The sequence below is a fragment of the Crinia signifera genome, chromosome 2 (assembly GCF_055691185.1).
Source record: "Crinia signifera chromosome 2, ASM5569118v1, whole genome shotgun sequence".
In the NCBI taxonomy this organism is placed as follows: Eukaryota; Metazoa; Chordata; class Amphibia; order Anura; family Myobatrachidae; genus Crinia; species Crinia signifera.
In genome coordinates, this window is record NC_139218.1 from 312475006 (window position 1) to 312499677 (window position 24672).

The window sequence follows — 24672 nt, forward strand, 5'->3', positions numbered from 1 at the left end:
CATATGTTAGAACATATGCGATAATTATAATTGCGATGGGCGGCGAAGGGGGGCGGAGATTCTAAAGCAGCCCATACACGCTGCTATGAGGGCGTGCTTTCCGTGCTGTACTAGCACAGATCACATTGCATTCCATGTGCATCCGTTGTGCATGCAATGCAATTTGATGAAACCTAAGTACAAAAAGTATGTGCTTGCACATACTTTTTGTACTTAGGCTTCATCAAATTGCATCGCATTGCATGCACAACGGATGCACATGCAATGCAATGCAATGTGATCTGTGCTAGTACAGCACGCCCACAAAGCAGCGTGTATGGGCTGCTTTAGAGAATCTCCCCCAGAGATTGGAGGGGTATGTGTCCTAGGGTCGACCACTGAAGGTCGACATGAGCCAAGGTCAACACATGGGAAGGTCGACATGGGCTTAGGTCAACGTGTCATTAGGTTGACACAAGCATTAGGTCGACATGAGCTAGGTCGACAGTCAAAAGGTTGACATGGGGTTTTTCACTTTTTTAAGCTAACATGCCCTACTGTCTACAAGGGCAGTGATTCTCAACCTCGGTCCTCAGGACCCCCCAACAGTGCATGTTTTCCAGGTCTCCACACAGAATCACAGGTGAAATAATTAGCTCCACGTGTGATCTTTTAAAATGTGTCAATGAATAGTGAGTGCACCTGTGCACCTGCCGTGTGACCTGGAAAACGTGCACTGTTGGGGGTCCTGAGGACCGAGGTTTTTCACTCCCCATGTCAACATAATGCTTGCGTCGACCTAGTAACATGTCAACCTAAGCCCATGTTGACCTTCCTACGTGTCGACCCTGGTACATATTGGCCTTCACTGGTCAACCCGATGTATGTCGACCTTTGTGCTAACAACCGTATGCCAGATTGGAGGTAGGAGCAGATAGGTACTAAGCCACCATTTTGACGGGCTTTTAACTAGGGATGAGCGGGTTCGAAACCTAGAGATCCGAAGACACCCCCCTGTGCCGCAGTGTGCAGTCACAATGTCCTGCCGTGGCCTGCAATGAAGTCGGAGCCGGGCAGGCTCACTGCCGGGCCCGGCTGCATAGTAAACGGCCACTGGACGGCGGAAGAATGTGGGTAGCGTGAGGCGGCAGGCGGTGTACGAGGAAACTAAAGGGACGGGCGTGCTGCTGGGGATAGAGCTGCCTGGGGCCCTACCCTCTACCAGAGCAGCGGGGCCCGGGATTAAAGTACCCCCAGACCCCCCTCCCCCTGTTGGCGGCCCTGATGGTGGTAGCCCATTGTAGCCTAAAGGCTACTTACCACATAGCTAGCGAGGCATGCATGGCAAGGAGCATGGCCATGGCCACACCCCCCATACAGAACATTACCATAAGCCCCACCCCCATCACAACACCTTTACATCCAGATGGTGAAACACCACCCCCACCTCTTTTTTCTGAAAAGTAGACAAGCATGTTATCCATAGGTGGGGGAACTTATTTCTCTATGTCACCTAATTACCCCGTCCCCCCCATTAGGCAGAGACAGGGCCAGCGGTTATTGGCATCCCCCTAGAATGCTTTTCTGTGAGAATTACTGTGCAGGGCCAATGTGGAGGTTACAATGTTCCACCTCACCATTAGAGGTGGTGGAACTCAGTTCCACCCCGTTCCACCTCCCTTTAACCCCTGCTTATAGCCCACAGTACTGTACAAACCTACCATATTCTTCTTATTGCAAATTACAATATCACAACTATTTAACCCTTTGAGTGCCAAAATCTCGGCAAAATATCGGCTTAAAAAAATATCAGCGTCACTCACACTTGTTATATAGATTCAAAGAAAAAATGTTGAGTAAAAAAAGATGATAAGTCCTATAAACATTACAGGTCATTATGATGAATACAAATGTTTGCTTGGCAATTTTACATCTATTTTGACAAATTCACTTGGCACTCACATGGTTAACACGAGTAAGGGTCAGACTAACACGAGTAAGGGTCAGACTAACACGAGTAAGGGTCAGACTAATACGAGTAAGGGTCAGACTAATACGAGTAAGGGTCAGACTAACACGAGTAAGGGTCAGACTAATACGAGTAAGGGTCAGACTAATACGAGTAAGGGTCAGACTAACACGAGTAAGGGTCAGACTAATACAGTAGTACAATGGGAAACACGCTCAATAGTAAGTGGAAAATAACACAGACACTGATTGATTTGTCTTACTTTTTATTGTTGAAACAGCAGATAGATACATATACTGTATACATTAATCTGTATGAGAGTGTATATTTACACATAATAGGCCGCTCAACGGACCAAATGACTCCTCAGAAAGTGTAAGCAAAATGATATGTTTCAAACTTGCTGGATATGGAGAGAGGGAGTTGTGAAGACAGAGATTGGGGGTAGGGGGTTACCCGTCAACGGGACAGGCTTGGGTAGGGGGATAAGCTGTCAACAGGACAGCAGGACATGTCAACAGGACAACAGGACATGTCAACAGGACATGCTTTTTAACATTAATTATAAAAGTTGCATAAACTTCAATGATTCAAGTTGTATGCATATAACAATCAATATAAACTTTAAAGCTGCAAGTTCCCAAATTCTGGAACATGCAGCACAAGATGGAAATGACTCAGTGAGTCTGATGTCCAGGTTCTGGTCTTATATATCCACCTTGGGCATTCCATCCTCCTCATCCTGGCACAGGAAGCCCACAGAGACAGGCTTGTAGTAGATGTCATTCCTATAAATAAAAACCTTGATCAGTGACTGTTATTGTGAAGACACAAATGTTTCCCATGTACAAGTCATGTCATTATTCCCTGCCCTGCTGCTACCAGCGCCTGCACCATGTTAATGGCCCTTACGGACTACATTTATCTGTACCTACCAGGGGGAGGAGTCTCTGCTCGCACAAGAGCCTCTGTTGTTATCTGATGGGGTTTCCACCAGGTCCAAGAGCTCTGAACAGCCACTGCTGCCGCTAACAGAGGAATCCAGAGACGTCGTATCATCTGAAAATGAAAGCCAGAATCCAATTGGTTGCTATGGGCAACATCACCTCTTTTCATTGTAGTAAATGTACATATATACTAGTTACCTGCCTGTCACAGAACTCCCAGCCTATTACATATATACTAGTTACCTGCCTGTCACAGAACTACCATCTTATTACATTTACTGTATACTTGTTACCAGCCTGTCACAGAACTCGCAGCCTATTACATATATACTAGTTACCAGCCTGTCACAGAACTCCCAGCTTATTACATATATACTAGTTACCTGCCTGTCACATAACTCCCAGCTTATTACATATATACTAGTTACCTGCCTGTCACAGAACTACCATCTTATTACATATACTGTATACTTGTTATTGTTACCTGCCTGTCACAGAACTACCATCTTATTACATTTACTGTATACTTGTTACCAGCCTGTCACAGAACTCGCAGCCTATTACATATATACTAGTTACCAGCCTGTCACAGAACTCCCAGCTTATTACATATATACTAGTTACCTGCCTGTCACATAACTCCCAGCTTATTACATACATACTAGTTACCTGCCTGTCACAGAACTCCCAGCCTATTACATATATACTAGTTACCTGCCTTTCACAGAACTTCCAGCTTAGTACATATATACTAGTTACCTGCCTTTCACAGAACTTCCAGCTTAGTACATATATACTAGTTACCTGCCTGTCACAGAACTCCCAGCGTATTGCATATGTACTAGTTACCTGCCTGTCACAGAACTCCCAGCCTATTACATATATACTAGTTACCTGCCTGTCACAGAACTCCCAGCCTATTACATATATACTAGTTACCTGCCTGTCACAGAACTACCATCTTATTACATATACTGTATACTTGTTACCAGCCTGTCACAGAACTCGCAGCTTATTACATATATACTAGTTACCTGCCTGTCACAGAACTCGCAGCTTATTACATATATACTAGTTATCTGCCTGTCACAGAACTCCCAGCTTATTACATATATACTAGTTACCAGCCTGTCACAGAACTACCATCTTATTACATATACTGTATACTTGTTACCAGCCTGTCGCAGAACTCGCAGCCTATTACATATATACTAGTTACCAGCCTGTCATAGAACTCCCAGCTTATTACATATATACTGTATACTAGTTAAGAGCCTGTCACAGAACTCCCAGCATATTACATATATACTAGTTACCAGCCTGGCACAGAAATCCCAGCTTAGTACATACATACTAGTTACCAGCCTGTCACAGAACTCCCAGCTTATTACAAATATACTAGTTACCTGCCTGTCACAGATCTCCATACCTCCCAACCTTATGAATGTCAGAATAGGACACTCACCTCAAAAGGGGATGTGGCATATGCAAACGGGTGTGACATATGCTAATTAGGCCGTGCCCCATTTTCGGTCACGACTAGCCGCTGTGTGCATGCGCACAGCGTCTATTCTGTCAGATTGGGGGAGACTCCCAACTGCCCCCCCTTGCAGCGGGACACTGCCGGCCACGGGAGGGACACGGGAACATCACCAAAAACCACGGGACAGTTGGGAGGTATGGATCTCACAGCCTATTACATGAATACTAGTTACCGGTCTGTCACAGAACTCCCAGTGTATTGCATATGTACTAGTTACCTGCCTGTCACAGAACTCCCAGCTTATTACATACATACTAGTTACCTGCCTGTCACAGAACTCCCAGCCTATTACATATATACTAGTTACCTGCCTTTCACAGAACTTCCAGCTTAGTACATATATACTAGTTACCTGCCTTTCACAGAACTTCCAGCTTAGTACATATATACTAGTTACCTGCCTGTCACAGAACTCCCAGCGTATTGCATATGTACTAGTTACCTGCCTGTCACAGAACTCCCAGCTTATTACATACATACTAGTTACCTGCCTGTCACAGAACTCCCAGCCTATTACATATATACTAGTTACCTGCCTTTCACAGAACTCGCAGCTTAGTACATATATACTAGTTACCTGCCTTTCACAGAACTTCCAGCTTAGTACATATATACTAGTTACCTGCCTGTCACAGAAATCCCAGCTTAGTACATATATACTAGTTACCTGCCTGTCACAGAACTCCCAGCTTATTACATATATACTAGTTACCTGCCTGTCACAGAACTCCCAGCCTATTCCATAAATACTAGTTACCTGCCTGTCACAGAACTCCCAGCGTATTACATATATACTAGTTACCTGCCTGTCACATAACTCCCAGCCTATTACATATATACTAGTTACCTGCCTGTCACAGAACTCCCAGCTTATTACATATATACTAGTTACCGGCCTGTCACAGAAATCCCAGCTTAGTACATATATACTAGTTACCTGCCTTTCACAGAACTTCCAGCTTAGTACATATATACTAGTTACCAACCTGTCACAGAAATCCCAGCCTATTACATATATACTAGTTACCTGCCTGTCACAGAAATCCCAGCTTAGTACATACATACTAGTTACCAGCCTGTCACATAAATCCCAGCTTAGTACATACATACTAGTTACCAGCCTGTCACAGAACTCCCAGCCTATTACATATATACTAGTTACCTGCCTGTCACAGTACTCCCAGCTTATTACATATATACTAGTTACCAGCCTGTCACAGAACTCCCAGCTTATTACATATATACTAGTTACCTGCCTGTCACAGAAATCCCAGCCTATTACATATATACTAGTTACCTGCCTGTCACAGAAATCCCAGCCTATTACATACTGTATACTAGTTACCTGCCTGTCACAGAAATCCCAGCTTAGTACATATATACTAGTTACCAGCCTGTCACACTGACGGAACATAACAGTAATGTTAGCAACACCTGTGCATGTGCCTGAACAAAGCAACACTACAATTATACAAGTGATCAGAAACAAGCAGCCTATGCATAAAACATAGGGACTCTTTGAAAAAGCCCTCTGATAGGGCGAAACGCGTTAGCGGTCTACCCAGCTAAAAGCCTTTTTGGAATTATTTGCCCAGACACCATTAATTCCGGATCTACAAGCCTCCCAAGCATAATCTACATTGGCACCACTACATCTGGGGAGAGAGCGGAACAGATCTGATGTCACCACGCACCTGAAAGCCTCTAGGAGAACTCCGGTGAGACTAGGGAGAAACGACAGTGCAGGTGAGAGCAGCGCTAGCCGCCCGAACCAACCACGTGGGTAAGTGACACGCCAGCTCTAACATCTCCACGGTGTCCCCCCCACAACCCGCTCACCGGAGGGACACTCCATATCGGCTGGTACCAAAGCGCACAGTGTGCGCAGGTGCGCTACTACCAGTTACTAAATATTTCTCACAAACTTACCACAGACGTTGTAGGTCCCGCATTATATTTCAACTAAAGGGAATGTATCTGGAGGCAAGGGCTATTAGCGCCCTGCACACGAAAACATTCTTGCAAAAGAACTAAGTGTTTCCATTCCATAGACAAATGGACTGAGTATCTTTATATATTTCAAGGCTCAAAATCGTTTTACTGCATCATTTTTTATTGCATGATTATTTTATAAATAACAGGAATATTTATTTGCTGTTTGGTTGTACTATATTGTGAAGTTGTAGGTGGCCGCCTATAAAATTGTATTGTCTTTATATATGTTCTTTTTTAAGAAATTAAATATACATAAAATTACCAACTAAAATTAATGAAACTGTGTGTGTGAAGTGACTTCATCTATGGTGCATTTTTGAACAAAATAATAGCGCAGAGACTCCATTTTTTTTATGTTTTCAATTGTATCTGTTTGTGACCTGCACCTTCATTGCTTCAGGTGATAGACAGTTGTAGGGTACCTGCACTGGTACACACAGGAGGACTGCAGCTGAATTATAAATTCATTTATATTCTTTAAAAAAAAACTTTTTTCTTTTATATATAATAATTCTGTTATTTCTCAAACTAATTCACCACTAAAATCGAGTGGCTTCTGTTGCATAACACATGGGGAACCTTACATCCAGCCCGTACATAACACCTGGGGAATCTTGCATCCGGCACGTACATAACACCTGGGGAATCTTACATCCAGCCCGTACATAACACCTGGGGAATCTTACATCCAGCCCGTACATAACACCTGGGGAATCTTGCATCCGGCCCGTACATAACACCTGGGGAAGCTTACATCCAGCCCGTACATAACACCTGAGGAATCTTGCATCCGGCCCGTACATAACACCTGGGGAAACTTGCATCCGACCCGTACATAACACCTGGGGAAACTTGCATCCATCCCATACATAACACCTGGGGAATCTTGCATCCGGCCCGTACATAACACCTGGGGAAACTTACATCCAGCCCGTACATAACACCTGGGGAATCTTACATCCGGCCCGTACATAACACCTGGGGAATCTTACACCCAGCCCGTACATAACACCTGGGGAATCTTGCATCCTGCCCGTACATGACACCCGGGGAATCTTACATCCGGCCCGTACATGACACCTGCGGAAGCTTACCTGCACCGAACAGGAAAAAGGCGACTCTCTCCGATATAACTGCATTCACCGCTGCTACTACTGCAGCATCTGGTGGTGGAGGTGATGCTTCTGTGAGGTGCCCTGTGGTGTAGCTGCTGCTGGAGTCAGAGTCACTGCTGCTGGATTCAGAAGCACAGCTGCTGCTGTCTGAGGAATCAGTACACATTTCTAGAAAGTGATAGATAGAATCAGATTGCTTGTTATAGGCAACTTCCTGGGAAATCTCACATCCAGCCCGTACTTAACACCTGGGAAAGCTTACATCCCGCCCATACATAACACCTGGGGAAACTTACATCCGGCCCGTACAGAACACCTGGGGAAGCTTACATCCAGCCCGTACATAACACCTGGGGAAACTTACATCCAGCCCGTACCTGGGGAAGCTTACATCCAGCCCGTACATAACACCTGGGAAAGCTTACATCCAGCCCGTACATAACACCTGGGAAAGCTTACATCCAGCCCATACATAATACCTGGGAAAGCTTACATCCAGCCCATACATAATACCTGGGGAAGCTTACATCCAGCCCATACATAATACCTGGGGAAGCTTACATCCAGCATGTACATAACACCTGGGGAAGCTTACATCCAGCCCGTACATAACACCTGGGGAAACTTACATCCAGCCCGTAGATAACACCTGGGGAAGCTTACATCCAGCCCGTACATAACACCTGGGGAAACTTACATTCAGCCCGTACATAACACCTGGGGAAACGTACATCCAGCCCGTAGATAACACCTGGGGAAGCTTACATCCAGACCGTACATAACACCTGGGGAAGCTTACATCCAGCCTGTACATAACACCTGGGGAAACTTACATCAAGCCTGTACATAACACCTGGGGAGGTTTACATCCAGCCCGTACATAACACCTGGGGAGGCTTACATCCAGCCCGTACATAACACCTGGGGAGGCTTACATCCAGCCCGTACATAACACCTGGGGAAGCTTACATCCAGCCCGTACATAACACCTGGGGAAACTTACATCCAGCCCGTACATAACACCTGGGGAAACTTACATCCAGCCTGTACATAACACTTGGGGAAGCTTACATCCAGCCCGTACATAACACCTGGGGAAGCTTACATCCAGCCCGTACATAACACCTGGGGAAACTTAAATCCAGCCCGTACATAACACCTGGGGAAGCTTACATCCAGCCCGTACATAACACCTGGGGAAACTTACATCCAGCCCGTACATAACACATGATGAAGATTACATCCAGCCTGTACATAACACATGGGGAAGCTTACATCCAGCCTGTACATAACACCTGGGGAAGCTTACATCCAGCCCATACATAACACCTGAGGAAGCTTACCCTCACTGGGCAGGTAGATGTCCTCCTGCGCCAGAGGTGTGCCCACCTTCACAGTAATGGGCTGGACCATGTCCTCCTGCTCCAGAAGTTTGCCCACCACATGTAGAGGAGTGGAGCAACGGCTGGTGGAGGGCTTCACAGCACTAATGGGCTGGACCATGATCCTCCTCACTTTGGCGGACTTGCCTGTCTATAAGGAGCAGAGGAAGAGACACCATGAGCTGTGACTACATAACTCTACATAACAGTTTAGTCACTTTTTACCATAGAAGCAATAGCACAGATCATGGCAGTGGAATCAGCTGAAGCGTCACCATTGTGGCTTATAAGTTATTGCTATAACTATTAGTGCCAATGTCAGCAGTTATAATAAGATTATAGCAATGGATAATGATGGAGATTAGATGCGCTAAGTTTTTTTTTTTGGTTTGCTGTATTTTCACAAAATTTCTTATACTGTCAGTAACATATAACCATTGTTAGTGTAACACTCACTGGAGAGTACAAAGTGACCATGTCCCTGGGCACCAGGGGGTATGCACTATCACACAAAGGGGGGTACCCAGTAACTTCAAACCCCCCAGTTTTTCTTTTGAATATCTGCACTCAGACAAGCAAAGCCCCGCCCCTCACAGCATCATTTCATGAGTAGCGGGTCTATGGTGAGGGGGAGGGTATAATATGACATAATTCAAAAGAATCCCATAAATTTTTGCTATGCTATGAAGGGGTGGAGCCTAACAATGCAAACTGTCTGGGCCTGACCTCATCCTCACCTGATCTACAGTAACAGTGAGCGTGTTATTGTGCCCGTCCTCAGGGCACAATTACACGGTAGAGAAACGTTTCTCTCCCATGTTATTGAGCACTGAGGACAGGGGTAACCTCAAAAGTGCTTGGCACTTCAATACACACTTCTTATTGGCCACATGTACTTTTAGTGATTTCTTCTGTGCCTCCCACCGCTGGATTGTGTACATTACTTTGAGGGATGGCACCTTCTGTGGTTTTATTTTGGTGAGTGCCGGTATACTGTGGATGTGTGTGTGTATATATATATATATATATATATATATATATATATATATATATATATATATATATATATATATATATATATATATATATATATACGAAAGAGCGATAGCGGCACTCCCAGGGCTTGTAGTGCCCTGGGTGTGCCGCCATCGCTCTTTCGTATGTATTTGGTGTGACTTAGGAAGGCACCCAGACACCTACATCTATACACCACAGGAGTGCCGAATCATTGGATTGTATGTATATACATATATATATATATATATATATATATATATATATATATATATATATATATATATATATATTGCCATCAATGGGGGAGAATCAGATGTTTGCCTTCATCGATGGTGCAATATAATTCCTGTTATGTCCTGTCCCTGGAACTGATTGGCCAACGAGCTAGTCTGTCTGGAGAACTTTAATACTTTGGTATTAAAGTTCTCCTTCTGCAAAACCCTTGGAGTGCCGTGTTGTGGACCTCATCCAGACCCCACCTGCCATTTGTACATTTTCATCAAGAGCACTCAGGTATCTGCCTTATAAACTAGAGTGCCAGCTCGCAGCACCAAAATATCTATCTCTTATATATTTAGCCAAATCTGTCACTCATCCCCTCTGTGTATAACGTTCCCACCCAGCATTCTACACAAACCCACCCCCCCTAGGGAAAAGACCAATGTTATACACACCACTACCCCCTTGACATCACCTCCCCCGCTCATCCTGTACCGCCACAAGCAGGTGCCACCCCTAGGTGGGAAATCTGGCCCTGGCTGCCACGCTGCAGATTCCCCCACTGCCAGAAGTGTCCCCATGGTCCTCTGCACCAGCACCACAACTTTTATCAATGTCTTGCCCACATACCACTATTATACAGACTCCTGCTCTCATGCACCTTCACTCCCTCCCAGTGGGAGGAGACGCTCACCCACTGCAGGGAGCTGCATACTGTCCTCCACCCTCCTCAAGTTCTAGGGATGCCCATCAACCATCAATGATTTCAAATCATCGATGGTTTATGGCCGATGTTGAATACTTTTGCCATCGATGTGGGAGGACCAGATGGTTTCCCTACATCAATGGCAAAGGAGAACCGATCAAGTTTCAAATTTTTTTAAGGAGCCGGGACACAGAGCATAGCTCCACCCCCCATACCCGGAAGTCCCGCCACCGAGTTCTGATTGACCCACGCCCTATTCAGTCAGATATAATGGATGACCATCGATAGCTACAACAATCGATGGTTATCCAAGTAATATTTTACTATTACCGATGGCATGGTGCAAAATCATCATCAATGCCAACCATCGATGGTGTCTGCACCAATGGCCATCCCTACTCTGCAACAGCCAAAAACCTTTACTACCCCTCATGCCCACACACCCCTATCACTGCTCTGCCTCCTGTTCTCATGCCCCGTAACTTCCGCCAGTGGGGACCCGCTCACCCTGTGTTGCCCACATTCCCCTATCATGCTTTACCGCCCAGCATCCTGCTCTCATGCACCCTTACGGCCTCACAGTGGGAGAACACACTGACTCAGGGGCACCGTCCTGTACTCCTGCGCTGCCACGCTGGATGCTCACCCACTGGCTGGAGCTGTACAGTGTCCCCCACCCTCCTCTGCACCAGCACAAAAGCTTTAGTCCCCCTCATACCCACACACCCCTATCACTGCAATGCCTCCTGTTCTCATGCCCCGTAACTTCTGCCAGTGGGGACCCGCTCACCTTGTGTTGTCCACATTCCCCTATCATGCCTCATAGCCCAGCCTCCTGCTCTCATGCACCCTAACTCCCACCCAATAGGAGGAGACGCTGAATCAGGGCCACCGTCCTGTACTCCTGCGCTGGCACGCTAGACTCTCACCCACTGGCAGAAGCTGCACAGTGTCCCCCACCCTCCTCTTTAGTCCCCCTCATACCCACACACCCCTATCACTACCCAGCTTCCTGCTCTCCTGAACCGTAACTTCCACCACTGGGGAGTCACTGACGCTGTGTTGCCTACATACCCCTATCACACCTCATAGCCCAGCCTCCTGCTCTCATGCACTCTAACTCTCACCCAGTAGGAGGAGACGCTGACTCAGGGCCACCGTCCTGTACTCCTGTGCTGCCACGCTGGACCCTCACCCACTGGCAGAAGCTGCACAGTGTCCCCCACCCTCCTCTTTGGTCCCCCTCATACCCACACATCCCTATCACTACCCAGCTTCCTGCTCTCCTGAACCGTAACTTCCACCACTGGGGAGTCGCTGATGCTGTGTTGCCCACATACCCCTATTATGACTCATAGCCCAGCCTCCTGCTCTCATGCACCCTAACTCCCATCCAGTAGGAGGAGACGCTGACTCAGGGCCACCGTCCTGTACTCCTGTGCTGCCACGCTGGACCCTCACCCACTGGCAGAAGCTGCACAGTGTCCCCCACCCTCCTCTTTACTCCCCCTTATGCCCACACACCACTATCACTACCCAGCCTCCTGTTTTCCTGTGTCGTGACCTCCGCCAGTGGGGAGCCGCTGACTCAAAAACACCCTACTATACTATTGCACACACACACACCTAAACAACATGCACGCGCACCTCCCCCCCCCCCCCCCCACACACCCACAAAAGTCACTGTACCCTCCACACTATCAATGTACATCTAATGGTGTGTACACACTTGTACAATCTGCATGAGATCCAGATGAGATTTTGACTATATAGTCAAAATCTCCTCTGGATCTCATGCAGAAAGTCTTGGCTGCATAGACTATATAGTGCAGATCTGCACTATATAGTCTAAAATGTATGCAGATAGTCTAAATTGTATACATAGTCTAAATTGTATACATAGTCAAAATCTCATCTAGATCTCATGCAGATTGTACAAGTGTGTACACAGCATTACTCTGTAACCGCTTTTTAATTAAACAAAACAATGCACACCCCCTTCCAAATCATATGCTCTCTATTTAACACATTTCACCTATAACTCAAGTTGCAATACAGGCCATCTTTCATACAATTCTAACCATATGTCTCACAATACAAATGTTCACAAATTATATATATATATATATATATATATATATATATAATATATATATATATACTTCATATGACTGGCAATACTGATACATTATTTACTGCTGTGTATAGGCTCTTAACTTGAGACACAGTAATCACAATGCAGCCAGTACTTCTGAGTCATGTCTACTATAAATAGAGAGGCAATGCCATCCACATGTAATCTTGACAAAGGTCCTGGAGGAGGACCGAAACGTAGATGCCCTGCACCCTCTGCCATGCTGCCTGAATAAACTCTGTTGACTGAGAAAAACAGACTGTTGAGGGACGCCATTTATTTGGGATATATATATATATATATATAAGTACTGTATATGGGGTCCGGCACTCCCAGTGTGCAGATGGTAGGTGCCCGGGTGCCTTCCTCGATTGGCTATGCCAATGTATCTGGTTCAGTTGAAATGAATAGGCGTCACTCCGGGGCTTCATCAATAGAAAACTTTACTGAAGTGCAGCGGCCAACGCCGTTTCGGAATTACTCCGTCCTCAGGGCCAACACAAGTGATAAGTGACAAAACAAAAATATTTATAACTTACAGAGTCAGATGTTCCCGCGTGCGGCGTTCTCCTCCGATCGGCCCACACCGATGACCACTCCTGACGTCATCAGGAAGCGTCCTGCCGGCTAGTACTGGCAGCGGAAGATGCCCATACACTGAAACAATATACATACAGTCAAATTTATATTCTGATATTGGTGCTATGATATAAACATTGTGCATATGATAACCATCGTGCTATTGAATAAATAATGTGCTTAAATAGAACCAAATAAAAAAATTGTTTAAAAACAAGTTCATTGCGTAGTCATATACCTATACAAACAATGGAGGGTGTTATGTTGTATATCCACCACAAGATGTCACTAAAGTAAATCAATAAGAAATTACCTGTCAACCCTATTAGATTAAATATAATGAAGTGACTTGTCTGTATAGGGTGCACGTGCTTAGATTATTAAAAAATGTTTATTTAATTAACCCTAGAATGTTGGTAGATTTAATGGGGTGATAGGTATGTAATTGAATTGAAAAAATACTAGATAGTGGGCCACCACATATAACTGTTAGGCTAACCCCTATTCATCAAAGTTTTAGATTCTATGTCTACCACCTCAATATTGTGTCCACAAACCGAACCATTCAGTACTTTTCTGTGTTCATAGAAAACAGCCCAAGCTTAAACATTCATTAAGCCCTCCTGGGGAGATGGTGCCCAATCTATGGATCCATTTATTTTCAAGTTGCAAGAGACGCTTGCCCCTATCTCCTCCTCTAGGGCTCTCCTTAACATGGTCAATGAGTTGGAATCGTAAGCATGACATGTTATGGCGGGCTTGTACAAAATGTCGGGCCACTGTTTGTTCACTGTGGCCCTTCTCCAACGCAGAGCGAATAGCTGCTCTATGATTGGCCATGCGTTCCTTTATAGTGCAGATGGTTTTGCCTATATAACTAAGCCCACATGGGCATGTTATCATGTATATGACAAAACGAGTAGAACAAGATAAGATGTGCTTAATAGGAATAACTTTTCCTGAATGGGGATGCTTGAAGGATGTACCCGTGATCATATACCCACAGGTAGTGCATCCTGTGCACTTATAGCACCCATTAGGTCTGGAAAGAAAGTGTGAGGGAGGACTGGGTTTACTGGGTGATTTGGACGCCCCAATATGATTGCCAATGGTTGATCCTCTTACATACGCTGTTTGTAATTTAGTATCCTTTAAACTAGGTAATGTGGGATCTGAGGCTATAATGGGCCAGTATCTTTTAGTCTGTTTGACAATCTGTGGGCTAGATTCAGTATAATGTGTAACCCAAGTGAAGGTGTTATTCTGTACGGGCTTATCCACCTTATTAGGGTCCTTCCCCAGAAGCTTATCCCTAGGAATGGTTTTGGCTTTCCGCATGGTGTTAGTCAAAAGGTCATAAGGATACCCCCGCTGTAGAAATTTGTCAAACATCTGTTCCAACTGTGCATCTCTCACCATGATGTCATTGTTGATGCGACAGACCCGCAAAAACTGCGAGTAAGGTAAGCTCCTGATAGTAGCTCTTGGGTGGAAGCTTCTATAATGTAGAAGCATGTTCCTATCTGTGTCTTTCGTGTAAAGTTGAGTTTTGAGTTTAGTACCATCTTTGATGATCCTGACATCCAAGAAATCCAATTGATGTTTATCAATGGTGTAAGTAAATTTGGCCGGGCAGGAGGAGGCATTGTGGTGTGCCAACAACTCCTCCAAGATCTCCCTCTGCCCCGTCCAAAACAAAATCAAATCATCAATATATCTAAAATAAAATAATGCAAATTTCTTGAACATCTCATTATTCAAAAAACACTCAGTTTCGACTTTAAACATGAAAGAATTAGCATAAACAGGCGCGGCTGGAGAACCCATTGCACATCCCGATGTTTGTATAAAGGTCTTGTTGTCAAATAAGAAAATGTTGTGGGTAAGGGTAAACTCCACTAGTTTAAGTAAAAAGTTGGGATCTGGACCAGTATACAAGGGGTTCTGTGCTATGAGTTGGGATAACTGGTTTCTGCCATCATTGCAGTAACAGCCGACTGCGCGTGTCAACTCTTTGGTGTTGATTAACTGCCGACCATCAATACTCTGGAGCGTCAATATCCTTGACACTGGAGCACTTGTTACCACACGAATCTACTCATTTATTAGTGGAAGAATGGATGCGGCTACCTTAGAACAAATGTCACAATTCTTATCATGTGATAACAGAGAGTTGTTCAGTTTCTCTGACAGTGAAATCAGCAATATTCTCCATACTGAACCTATATTTGATACCACAGAACAGACAGATGAGGATGCGTTTGGTGACCTGCTAAAATTGAAAAAACGAGAAGTGGACTTTCTGTTACATTGTGTCACGCTTTCTGAATACCACAGATCCAAACTCATTCCCAGGGGGTTTAGAGTATCCAACACCCCAACCATAGGGAGATACAATCCCACCTTTTGTGCTAAATGGATAAGCATTTTAAACAAATGCTCGATGGATCTAATGGTATTAGTGGTGGAAGAATCCAATCGAGAATTACAAGGTGTAAGAGAAAAGATTGTACAATTTGAGACTGATCATACCGCTATACTTAAATCTGATGCCAATCAGGATCGCATTAAGAAGCTGTCGGAGCAAATTCAACATTATAAAGATGAGCTCATTAAGTTTAAAAAAACGAAACTGGCCAAAGTAAAAGATGATTATGCCCACCATCGGGTATATCGATGGCTACAAGGAGCGGCACCAATTAAGCCAGGACCACAATCGACACGCCGACAGCGTAGACCACAAGTACAATTTTCAGGCAATGAATCAAGCACATCGACTAGTGAGGTTGAGCAATCGTCATCCCAAAGACCACCAAGACAAAGAGTGCAAATCCCTTTAGCGGTTGGCACCCGAGCAAGGGACGCGAGCACCATACGAAGCGAACACGCAGAGGTGGTCAAAAAGAAAGACAAAGGAAGACGACAGCAAAGAGGGGGATACAGGAGGTAGTATTTAATCTTTCAGATATTACCCTCACCCCGGATGAACTGAACATACTCAATAAAGGCCTCAATTTTGTTCCCAATACAAGACATGACAACTTTGATTGGAAGATTGACCACTTCAAGATCAACCGTAAACTCAGGTTAAGGGAGTATTTCGATAAAAACCCCACACAACCAGACAAGATTAACCAGAAGGATCCCATTTTGGAGAGTTTAAAACCCAAAAGTACTTTTGATCCTCTCAGTAACAGTGCTTCTCTAAGAACTTTCTCAAGACTTTTGGACAATGCGGGAAAAGATACCTATGACAGACCAGGCCCCAATTTGGATCGACGTGAACAAGCGGCCCTCAAAAGTCTGAAAGAAAAAGACTCTATCATCATATCCAAAGCAGACAAGGGGGGTGCCATCGTGGTCATGAATAAAAAGGACTATACACAGGAATGTGAACGCCTGCTCTCAGACCCTGGGACTTACAGTAAATTGGACACAAACCCTCTTGCATCCCATTACATGGAGCTAGAAAACATTCTGGAGGAGGGCATACAATCCAATGTGGTCCCACAGGATATTAAAAAATGCCTGCTAAAATCTGACACGCTCATTCCATATTTTTACATTCTACCCAAATTACACAAGAATCCCTCTAACCCACCCGGTAGGCCCATTATATCGGCCAGGGGTTCTTTATGTGAGCCAGTTGCCCGATATGTTGATGCCCACTTACAACAGAGTGTCCAAGGAACTTCCACTTATTTAAAGGACACCACGTCTTTATTACTTAAACTAGAGGCCCTGGGGGAAATTCCAGAACACACGTGGTTGGTTGGCATAGATGTATCCAGCCTTTACACGTGTATCCCCCATGAACTTGGATTACGTGCGGTTGGAGAACTCATAGCACAGAACCCCTTGTATACTGGTCCAGATCCCAACTTTTTACTTAAACTAGTGGAGTTTACCCTTACCCACAACATTTTCTTATTTGACAACAAGACCTTTATACAAACATCGGGATGTGCAATGGGTTCTCCAGCCGCGCCTGTTTATGCTAATTCTTTCATGTTTAAAGTCGAAACTGAGTGTTTTTTGAATAATGAGATGTTCAAGAAATTTGCATTATTTTATTTTAGATATATTGATGATTTGATTTTGTTTTGGACGGGGCAGAGGGAGATCTTGGAGGAGTTGTTGGCACACCACAATGCCTCCTCCTGCCCGGCCAAATTTACTTACACCATTGATAAACATCAATTGGATTTCTTGGATGTCAGGATCATCAAAGATGGTACTAAACTCAAAACTCAACTTTACACGAAAGACACAGATAGGAACATGCTTCTACATTATAGAAGCTTCCACCCAAGAGCTACTATCAGGAGCTTACCTTACTCGCAGTTTTTGCGGGTCTGTCGCATCAACAATGACATCATGGTGAGAGATGCACAGTTGGAACAGATGTTTGACAAATTTCTACAGCGGGGGTATCCTTATGACCTTTTGACTAACACCATGCGGAAAGCCAAAACCATTCCTAGGGATAAGCTTCTGGGGAAGGACCCTAATAAGGTGGATAAGCCCGTACAGAATAACACCTTCACTTGGGTTACACATTATACTGAATCTAGCCCACAGATTGTCAAACAGACTAAAAGATACTGGCCCATTATAGCCTCAGATCCCACATTACCTAGTTTAAAGGATACTAAATTACAAACAGCGTATGTAAGAGGATCAACCATTGGCAATCATATTGGGGCGTCCAAATCACCCAGTAAACCCAGTCCTCCCTCACACTTTCTTTCCAGACCTAATGGGTGCTATAAGTGCACAGGATGCACTACCTGTGGGTATATGATCACGGGTACATCCTTCAAGCATCCCCATTCAGGAAAATGTATTCCTATTAAGCACATCTTATCTTGTTCTACTCGTTTTGTCATATACATGATAACATGCCCATGTGGGCTTAGTTATATAGGCAAAACCATCTGCACTATAAAGGAACGCATGGCCAATCATAGAGCAGCTATTCGCTCTGCGTTGGAGAAGGGCCACAGTGAACAAACAGTGGCCCGACATTTTGTACAAGCCCGCCATAACATGTCATGCTTACGATTCCAACTCATTGACCATGTTAAGGAGAGCCCTAGAGGAGGAGATAGGGGCAAGCGTCTCTTGCAACTTGAAAATAAATGGATCCATAGATTGGGCACCATCTCCCCAGGAGGGCTTAATGAATGTTTAAGCTTGGGCTGTTTTCTATGAACACAGAAAAGTACTGAATGGTTCGGTTTGTGGACACAATATTGAGGTGGTAGACATAGAATCTAAAACTTTGATGAATAGGGGTTAGCCTAACAGTTATATGTGGTGGCCCACTATCTAGTATTTTTTCAATTCAATTACATACCTATCACCCCATTAAATCTACCAACATTCTAGGGTTAATTAAATAAACATTTTTTAATAATCTAAGCACGTGCACCCTATACAGACAAGTCACTTCATTATATTTAATCTAATAGGGTTGACAGGTAATTTCTTATTGATTTACTTTAGTGACATCTTGTGGTGGATATACAACATAACACCCTCCATTGTTTGTATAGGTATATGACTACGCAATGAACTTGTTTTTAAACAATTTTTTTATTTGGTTCTATTTAAGCACATTATTTATTCAATAGCACGATGGTTATCATATGCACAATGTTTATATCATAGCACCAATATCAGAATATAAATTTGACTGTATGTATATTGTTTCAGTGTATGGGCATCTTCCGCTGCCAGTACTAGCCGGCAGGACGCTTCCTGATGACGTCAGGAGTGGTCATCGGTGTGGGCCGATCGGAGGAGAACGCCGCACGCGGGAACATCTGACTCTGTAAGTTATAAATATTTTTGTTTTGTCACTTATCACTTGTGTTGGCCCTGAGGACGGAGTAATTCCGAAACGGCGTTGGCCGCTGCACTTCAGTAAAGTTTTCGATATATATATATATATATATATATATATATACTTCCATCAATTGGGGGGGGGGGAATCAGATGTTTGCCTTCATCGATGGTGCAACATAACACGTGTCATGCCCTGTCCCTGGATCTGATTGGCCCACGAGCTAGTCTGTCTGGAGAACTTTAACTTTAACTGGTGTCTGCCTTATCGACTAGAGTGCCAGCTCGCAGCACCGAAACATCCACATATATATAATATTACATCCCTTCCAACTTGACTTACTCCAGAATGGACAAAATGCTCATTTCTAAGACTTCTCTCTTAATTAGGGATGACCATCGGTGTGGTTGCCATCGATGGTGATATTGCATGTAGTCATCGATGGTAGCCATCTACAGAGTGTAATTGTGGCTTCACCAACCGATGGTCATCCCTTTTATGTGGCAGACTGGCTCATGGGCCAATCAGTTCCAGGGGCAGGGCATCACAGGTGTTATGTTGCACCATCGATGAAGGCAAACATCTGATTCTCCCCCATTGATGGCAAAAAAGTTTTATTCAACATCAGCCAGAAACCATCAATGACTATGAATCATCGATGGTTGTTGGCCATGCCTACTTATTTTAGGATTGCTATCACCTTAACAAGTAACTAGTTCAACACAGGTGGCAGCAATTATAATATCAGAGGGAAGCCCAGGAGCAGAGCATTGTGTCCCTCCTGGAATGGGTCATGTTGGGAGAAACCCCCATCTTACATCCTGCGTTTCCCCTGGTATGAGGGTCACCAGCAGGGGTGCCAGATCATCCCTTTGATAAGTGCACAAATTAATTACACAGGTCCCGTGGTTCATACCAACTGTCATTACATCCAATGAGCAATCAATATATTTTTAACACAGGTTCTGGGGCTAAACTTGTCTACTCATCGGACATAATGACTGTTGGCATGATCTCTGACACCTGGGACCTGTGTAATTAATATATGCTCTTATTAAAATGATGATCTGGCAACACTGGTCACCAGGAGGCACGGGCAGTTAGTGGCAGTTATAGTCTGGCAGGAGGCAGCTACTAGCAGGAGAAAAGCGCACACTGCAGGGAGACACTTCAGTACTGATAATGTGAGGCTTATGGTGAAATGTGAGTATTACTACACAACATGCCCACATTATGAGACACTGCTGCCTAGGCATTGTGCCGGGGAGGGTATAGGAGATGTACATAATGGTGTAAGTATTACATCTCAGGCCCTGTGCTTGGGAGGACCTGGGGGAGCGTAATAAATCCCCATTGAGTCTGTGCCCATGTTACTGAGACACCCGTATGCACTGTACCCCCATACCACTATGTGTCCCTATATGATTGTTACTAGAAGACCCACATGAGCAGGACCCTGGGTCACCTATACAGTGCAAAGGAGAAGGTGCATCCCCCTACCATGTACCCCTAATGCTACATACAGGGAGCACCACCTACCCATGTACCCCTAATACTACATACAGGAGCATCACCTACCCGTGTACCCCTAATGCTACATAACAATAATGAACCATAAATTGGTCATCGGCATTAAAACCACTTGAATCCCCCCCCCCCCCCCCCCCCCCCATAGAGTTGAAGAGCAGCGTTACCCTTTTTGTTACATGGATGTTCAATACATGAAAAAAAAAAAAATTAAGTTAAAGTGGAAATGTGTGAACAGTGAGAATAACAATACAATATACCTATCCCCCCATATTTAGGCTACAGAACTGGACAAATCACCACCATATCTGCCCAGAAACTCCCAATATCAGCTGAGCTCCCCCTATTGCGGCCTATGATAAATCTCTGTATGGGCAAAGTACAATCCATAAATATAACGGCACACTTACCTTCCTGCTGGGTGCAGGGATGCACAGTTTACTGCACATGCAGCCCATAATATCACCTGTAGTAATAGGTAACCTCCAAAAAGTTAGAGCTGAAGCACAAGAGATAAAATCAGCTTCCTCTCCTGATGCCGTTAGAATGTCCTCTGCCAGAGCATTTGTGATGTCATAATGATGTCATGGGACAAGATGGCCGCTATGCAGTCAGTTAGTGTTAGTGGGTATTACAGTATATATATCTCAGTGTCTTCTAACTATAACATAACACCGTCATCCAGCTGCATCTTTATACTGATAAAACATTGGGATTCTGTATTTGTAGCGGTTTTACAATTGGTAAAAGCAGCACAAAAGTAGGTACAATACATTTACTATGAGGGCGTAGACCCATGACTACCCCATGAGCATTGAACCCACCCCTATGAGCTGTGACCCCACCCCCTTTTTTGTGCGCAATTATATGCTGCTAAGGAAACAACAAACATTATTAGTTATGCCATGGGGGCAATATTATTTAATTCATATATTGGGGGAAAAAATAAATATATAATCAAAGGTAGCAATACTTTATTAGATTTTCGAGGCAATTTTTATAGATTACTAATGTGGGCAATCATTATTATATTACCAATATATAAATGACGGTCACATAATAAAATATTAAATGTTGCTCCCATCATAAAGACTTTTATTGCCCCATTAGCATAAAAGATAACATTGTCCATTAATCATTATTTAATAAATAATAATATTATTCTCTTACTATAATTATACAACTGGGGGAAGTTAACTAATTTTTGTAAGAAAGGTCCTGCCCTTAGTATCTATCATCGACAATTGCACAGTGTAACTTCTGTAATTAAGTGCAATGGGTGTAATTCTCAGCATATGTCGCTTAAGGTGCCCATACACTAGTAAGATTTATCTTCAGATCTGGCTGGTTGGAACAAAAACATGGTTATGGATGAGTGACAGTTTTCCAGCATTTCTAAGCAAATGGTCAACTGTCATTTGCTCTCATCCATAACCATGTTTTTGTTTCAACCAACCAGATCTAAAGATAAATCTGCGTGTGTATGGCCACCTTTACAATTGCACAGTACTACTTCTTTAATAATGGGCAATGGGTGTAATTCTCAGCAAATGTCGCTTACAATAGAAGTACTACTTCTGTGATCATGTAAAATCGGTGTAATTCTCAGTATACAGTATATGTTACTGACAATTGCAAAGTACCACTTCTCCAATCATGTCCAGTAGGTGTAATTTTCAGTATCTGTCACTGACAATTGCTTACCTACATGCTTGTTGCTAGGGGTTATATGCTCCTTGCAGGGGTTACATGCTGGGGGGGCATTTTATGTTGGTTGCCACAGGGGAGGGGGCGTTTTATGCTGGTTGCCATGAGGCGGGGAGGGGGGGGCACTTTAGGTTCGTTGCCACAGTGGAGTGGGGCATTTTTTGCTTGTTGCCACGGAGGGGGGTCCGTTGCCCAAGGGCTGGAAAAGCCGACATGCTGCTCAGCAGAGTAGGTGAGCGGGCTATCAGCGCGGCGGGGGACTGGATGTGACTGGAATAGCTGACATGCTGCTCTGAGTTGTTTTAGCCACATCCAGTCCCCCGCCACCCTGACAGCCTGCTCACCTACTCTGCTGAGAGAGGCTGTTACTGGACTTACATGGCGGGGGGCTGCATTTAGGGCAATATCAGCCAATACACACTGCGGGCAATGCTGAGCACACCTGGCTCTCACCTCTCCTGGGGGCGCCCTGCTGCTGCTGATGAACTGCTATTGCTCTGCCTCCTGCCTTTCGTACAGGGTGACCGGGCCCCTCGTGTGGGGGTGCACGGGGGTCTGGACACACGCCGCAGCCAGCATGGAGTCCCGGTGAGACCTCGCCATGGTGTCCGGCGCCGGCTGGTAGCTACTGACGCTGCCTGGTTACCGCGGACGCTACAAGATGTGGAAGGAGATGTAGAAAACATGCACCTACCCCAGGGTGCGCAGCGGCAGCAACGCAACCTGTAAAACCTATAGTGATTGACTGCCGGGCGGCTACTGTTCAATGATTGGGTCCCGGCGGCCGCTGCAGTGATTGGCTTGCAGCGGCTCACAGGTTCAGCACAGCCTGTCCCCGGGGACCGGTTTAGGGTAAAATACGCGCTATAGCGTGTTTTTGCAAACCCTGATGGCGGATGCTGAAATATTCAAATATTTAAAAGTGATTATGTAAATGCATTTGGGGTGAAGGATGTCACATTACCTCTATTTCCAAACAAATTCCAAATGTTTCATTTTATTTTAAATTGGACAACTTGTGTACACATGGTCTTGTTTTTATTAATATATCATTAAGTATTTTACATAAATGTCTATTATAAAATATGAACAGTTGATATATACTATACATGTACATCAATCCACGTTCTGTATTTACAAAACCTATGTACATGCTGGGAGCAACATTTAAAATAATGATATAAATAGATTAACTTCAGGCCCATCTTAAACATAAGGGATCACATTTTAGTGTCCATGATGACATTTCCATCCTTGTCTTTAACCCTAACCCTTCCAGATGCATATTTGGTTTCCTGTTGGCCATTAGTATACACAGTTTTCACTGTTCCATTGGGGTATTCTCACCTCTTAAACTGCGCTGTGTGCAGTTCTCGCTGCCCATTGTCAAACTGTATTACTTTGGTCCCATCGCTAAAGGAAGACAAAGAAACACTTACAGTATGTAATAAAGCCTAAAATTACATTCATCATAATGTAGAATATACAAAGATATAGTAACTTACAGATGAGTCGTTATTATGGTCCCATCCGGGAAGATGCTCTCTTTCTTCCCATCGGGGTACAGATTCTTCATCGTCTGGTCTGGGAATGTTATCTCTATCTTTCCGTCGAGAAAATGCTTTTCTAAAATGGAAAATATTTGTTAGATGATTTATAATACATTTAAACATATTGCAAAAAACAAAATGTGTTTAAATGTTAACCCCCCCCCCCCAACCACTACTCATATAACACACATCTTTTAACTAACATAATGCCTTTAGGATGATTGCAGAACTAAAAACTATCAAAATACATGTTGAGTATCCCTTATCAAAATGCTCTGGACCAGAAACATTTTAGATAACGGATGATTCCATATTTCGGAATATTTTTATAGTTCAGTGAGATATCTTGAGGTATCTTGCATTTATGTTGTATGCAGGGCAGCCGAGAGAAATGCCGGGCCTTGGTAAAATTTTGGGGTGTGGCCTAAGTGTGGGAGGTGTGGCAACCTCCCACA

The 24672-nt window shown here is 44.2% G+C and overlaps 1 protein-coding gene across 2 annotated transcripts; it reads right to left on the bottom strand.

The window, feature by feature from the left end:
- Window positions 1–2264: 2264 nt before the first annotated feature.
- On the bottom strand, window positions 2265–24289 carry LOC146059091 (uncharacterized). 2 transcript variants are annotated; one of them, XM_083171215.1, is made up of 6 exons: window positions 24173–24289; window positions 24015–24080; window positions 8892–9081; window positions 7528–7716; window positions 2884–3007; window positions 2265–2736 (listed from the first exon to the last, which is right to left on the bottom strand). In XM_083171215.1, exons 3-6 carry the CDS (start codon window positions 9049–9051, stop codon window positions 2655–2657), a joined length of 555 nt encoding a protein of 184 aa, XP_083027341.1. In that variant the 5' UTR covers window positions 9052–9081; window positions 24015–24080; window positions 24173–24289; the 3' UTR covers window positions 2265–2654. The 2 variants fall into 2 exon arrangements, with proteins under 2 accessions (XP_083027341.1, XP_083027342.1); XM_083171216.1 differs by lacking the exons at window positions 24015–24080; window positions 24173–24289 and having other exon boundaries at window positions 8892–9919.
- Between the last annotated feature and the right edge of the window lie 383 nt (window positions 24290–24672).

What these genes read in the sequence shown, in the direction of transcription:
- LOC146059091 (XM_083171215.1), bottom strand. Translation starts at nt 9,051, where the DNA reads ATGGTCCAGCCCATTAGTGCTGTGAAGCCCTCCACCAGCCGTTGCTCC. An exon ending in CATCTACCTGCCCAGTGAGG is followed by an intron (nt 7,717 to 8,891) that starts GTAAGCTTCCTC and finishes ATCACTTTCTAG; the next exon opens with AAATGTGTACTGATTCCTCA. An exon ending in AGCAGAGACTCCTCCCCCTG is followed by an intron (nt 2,737 to 2,883) that starts GTAGGTACAGAT and finishes TTTTATTTATAG; the next exon opens with GAATGACATCTACTACAAGC.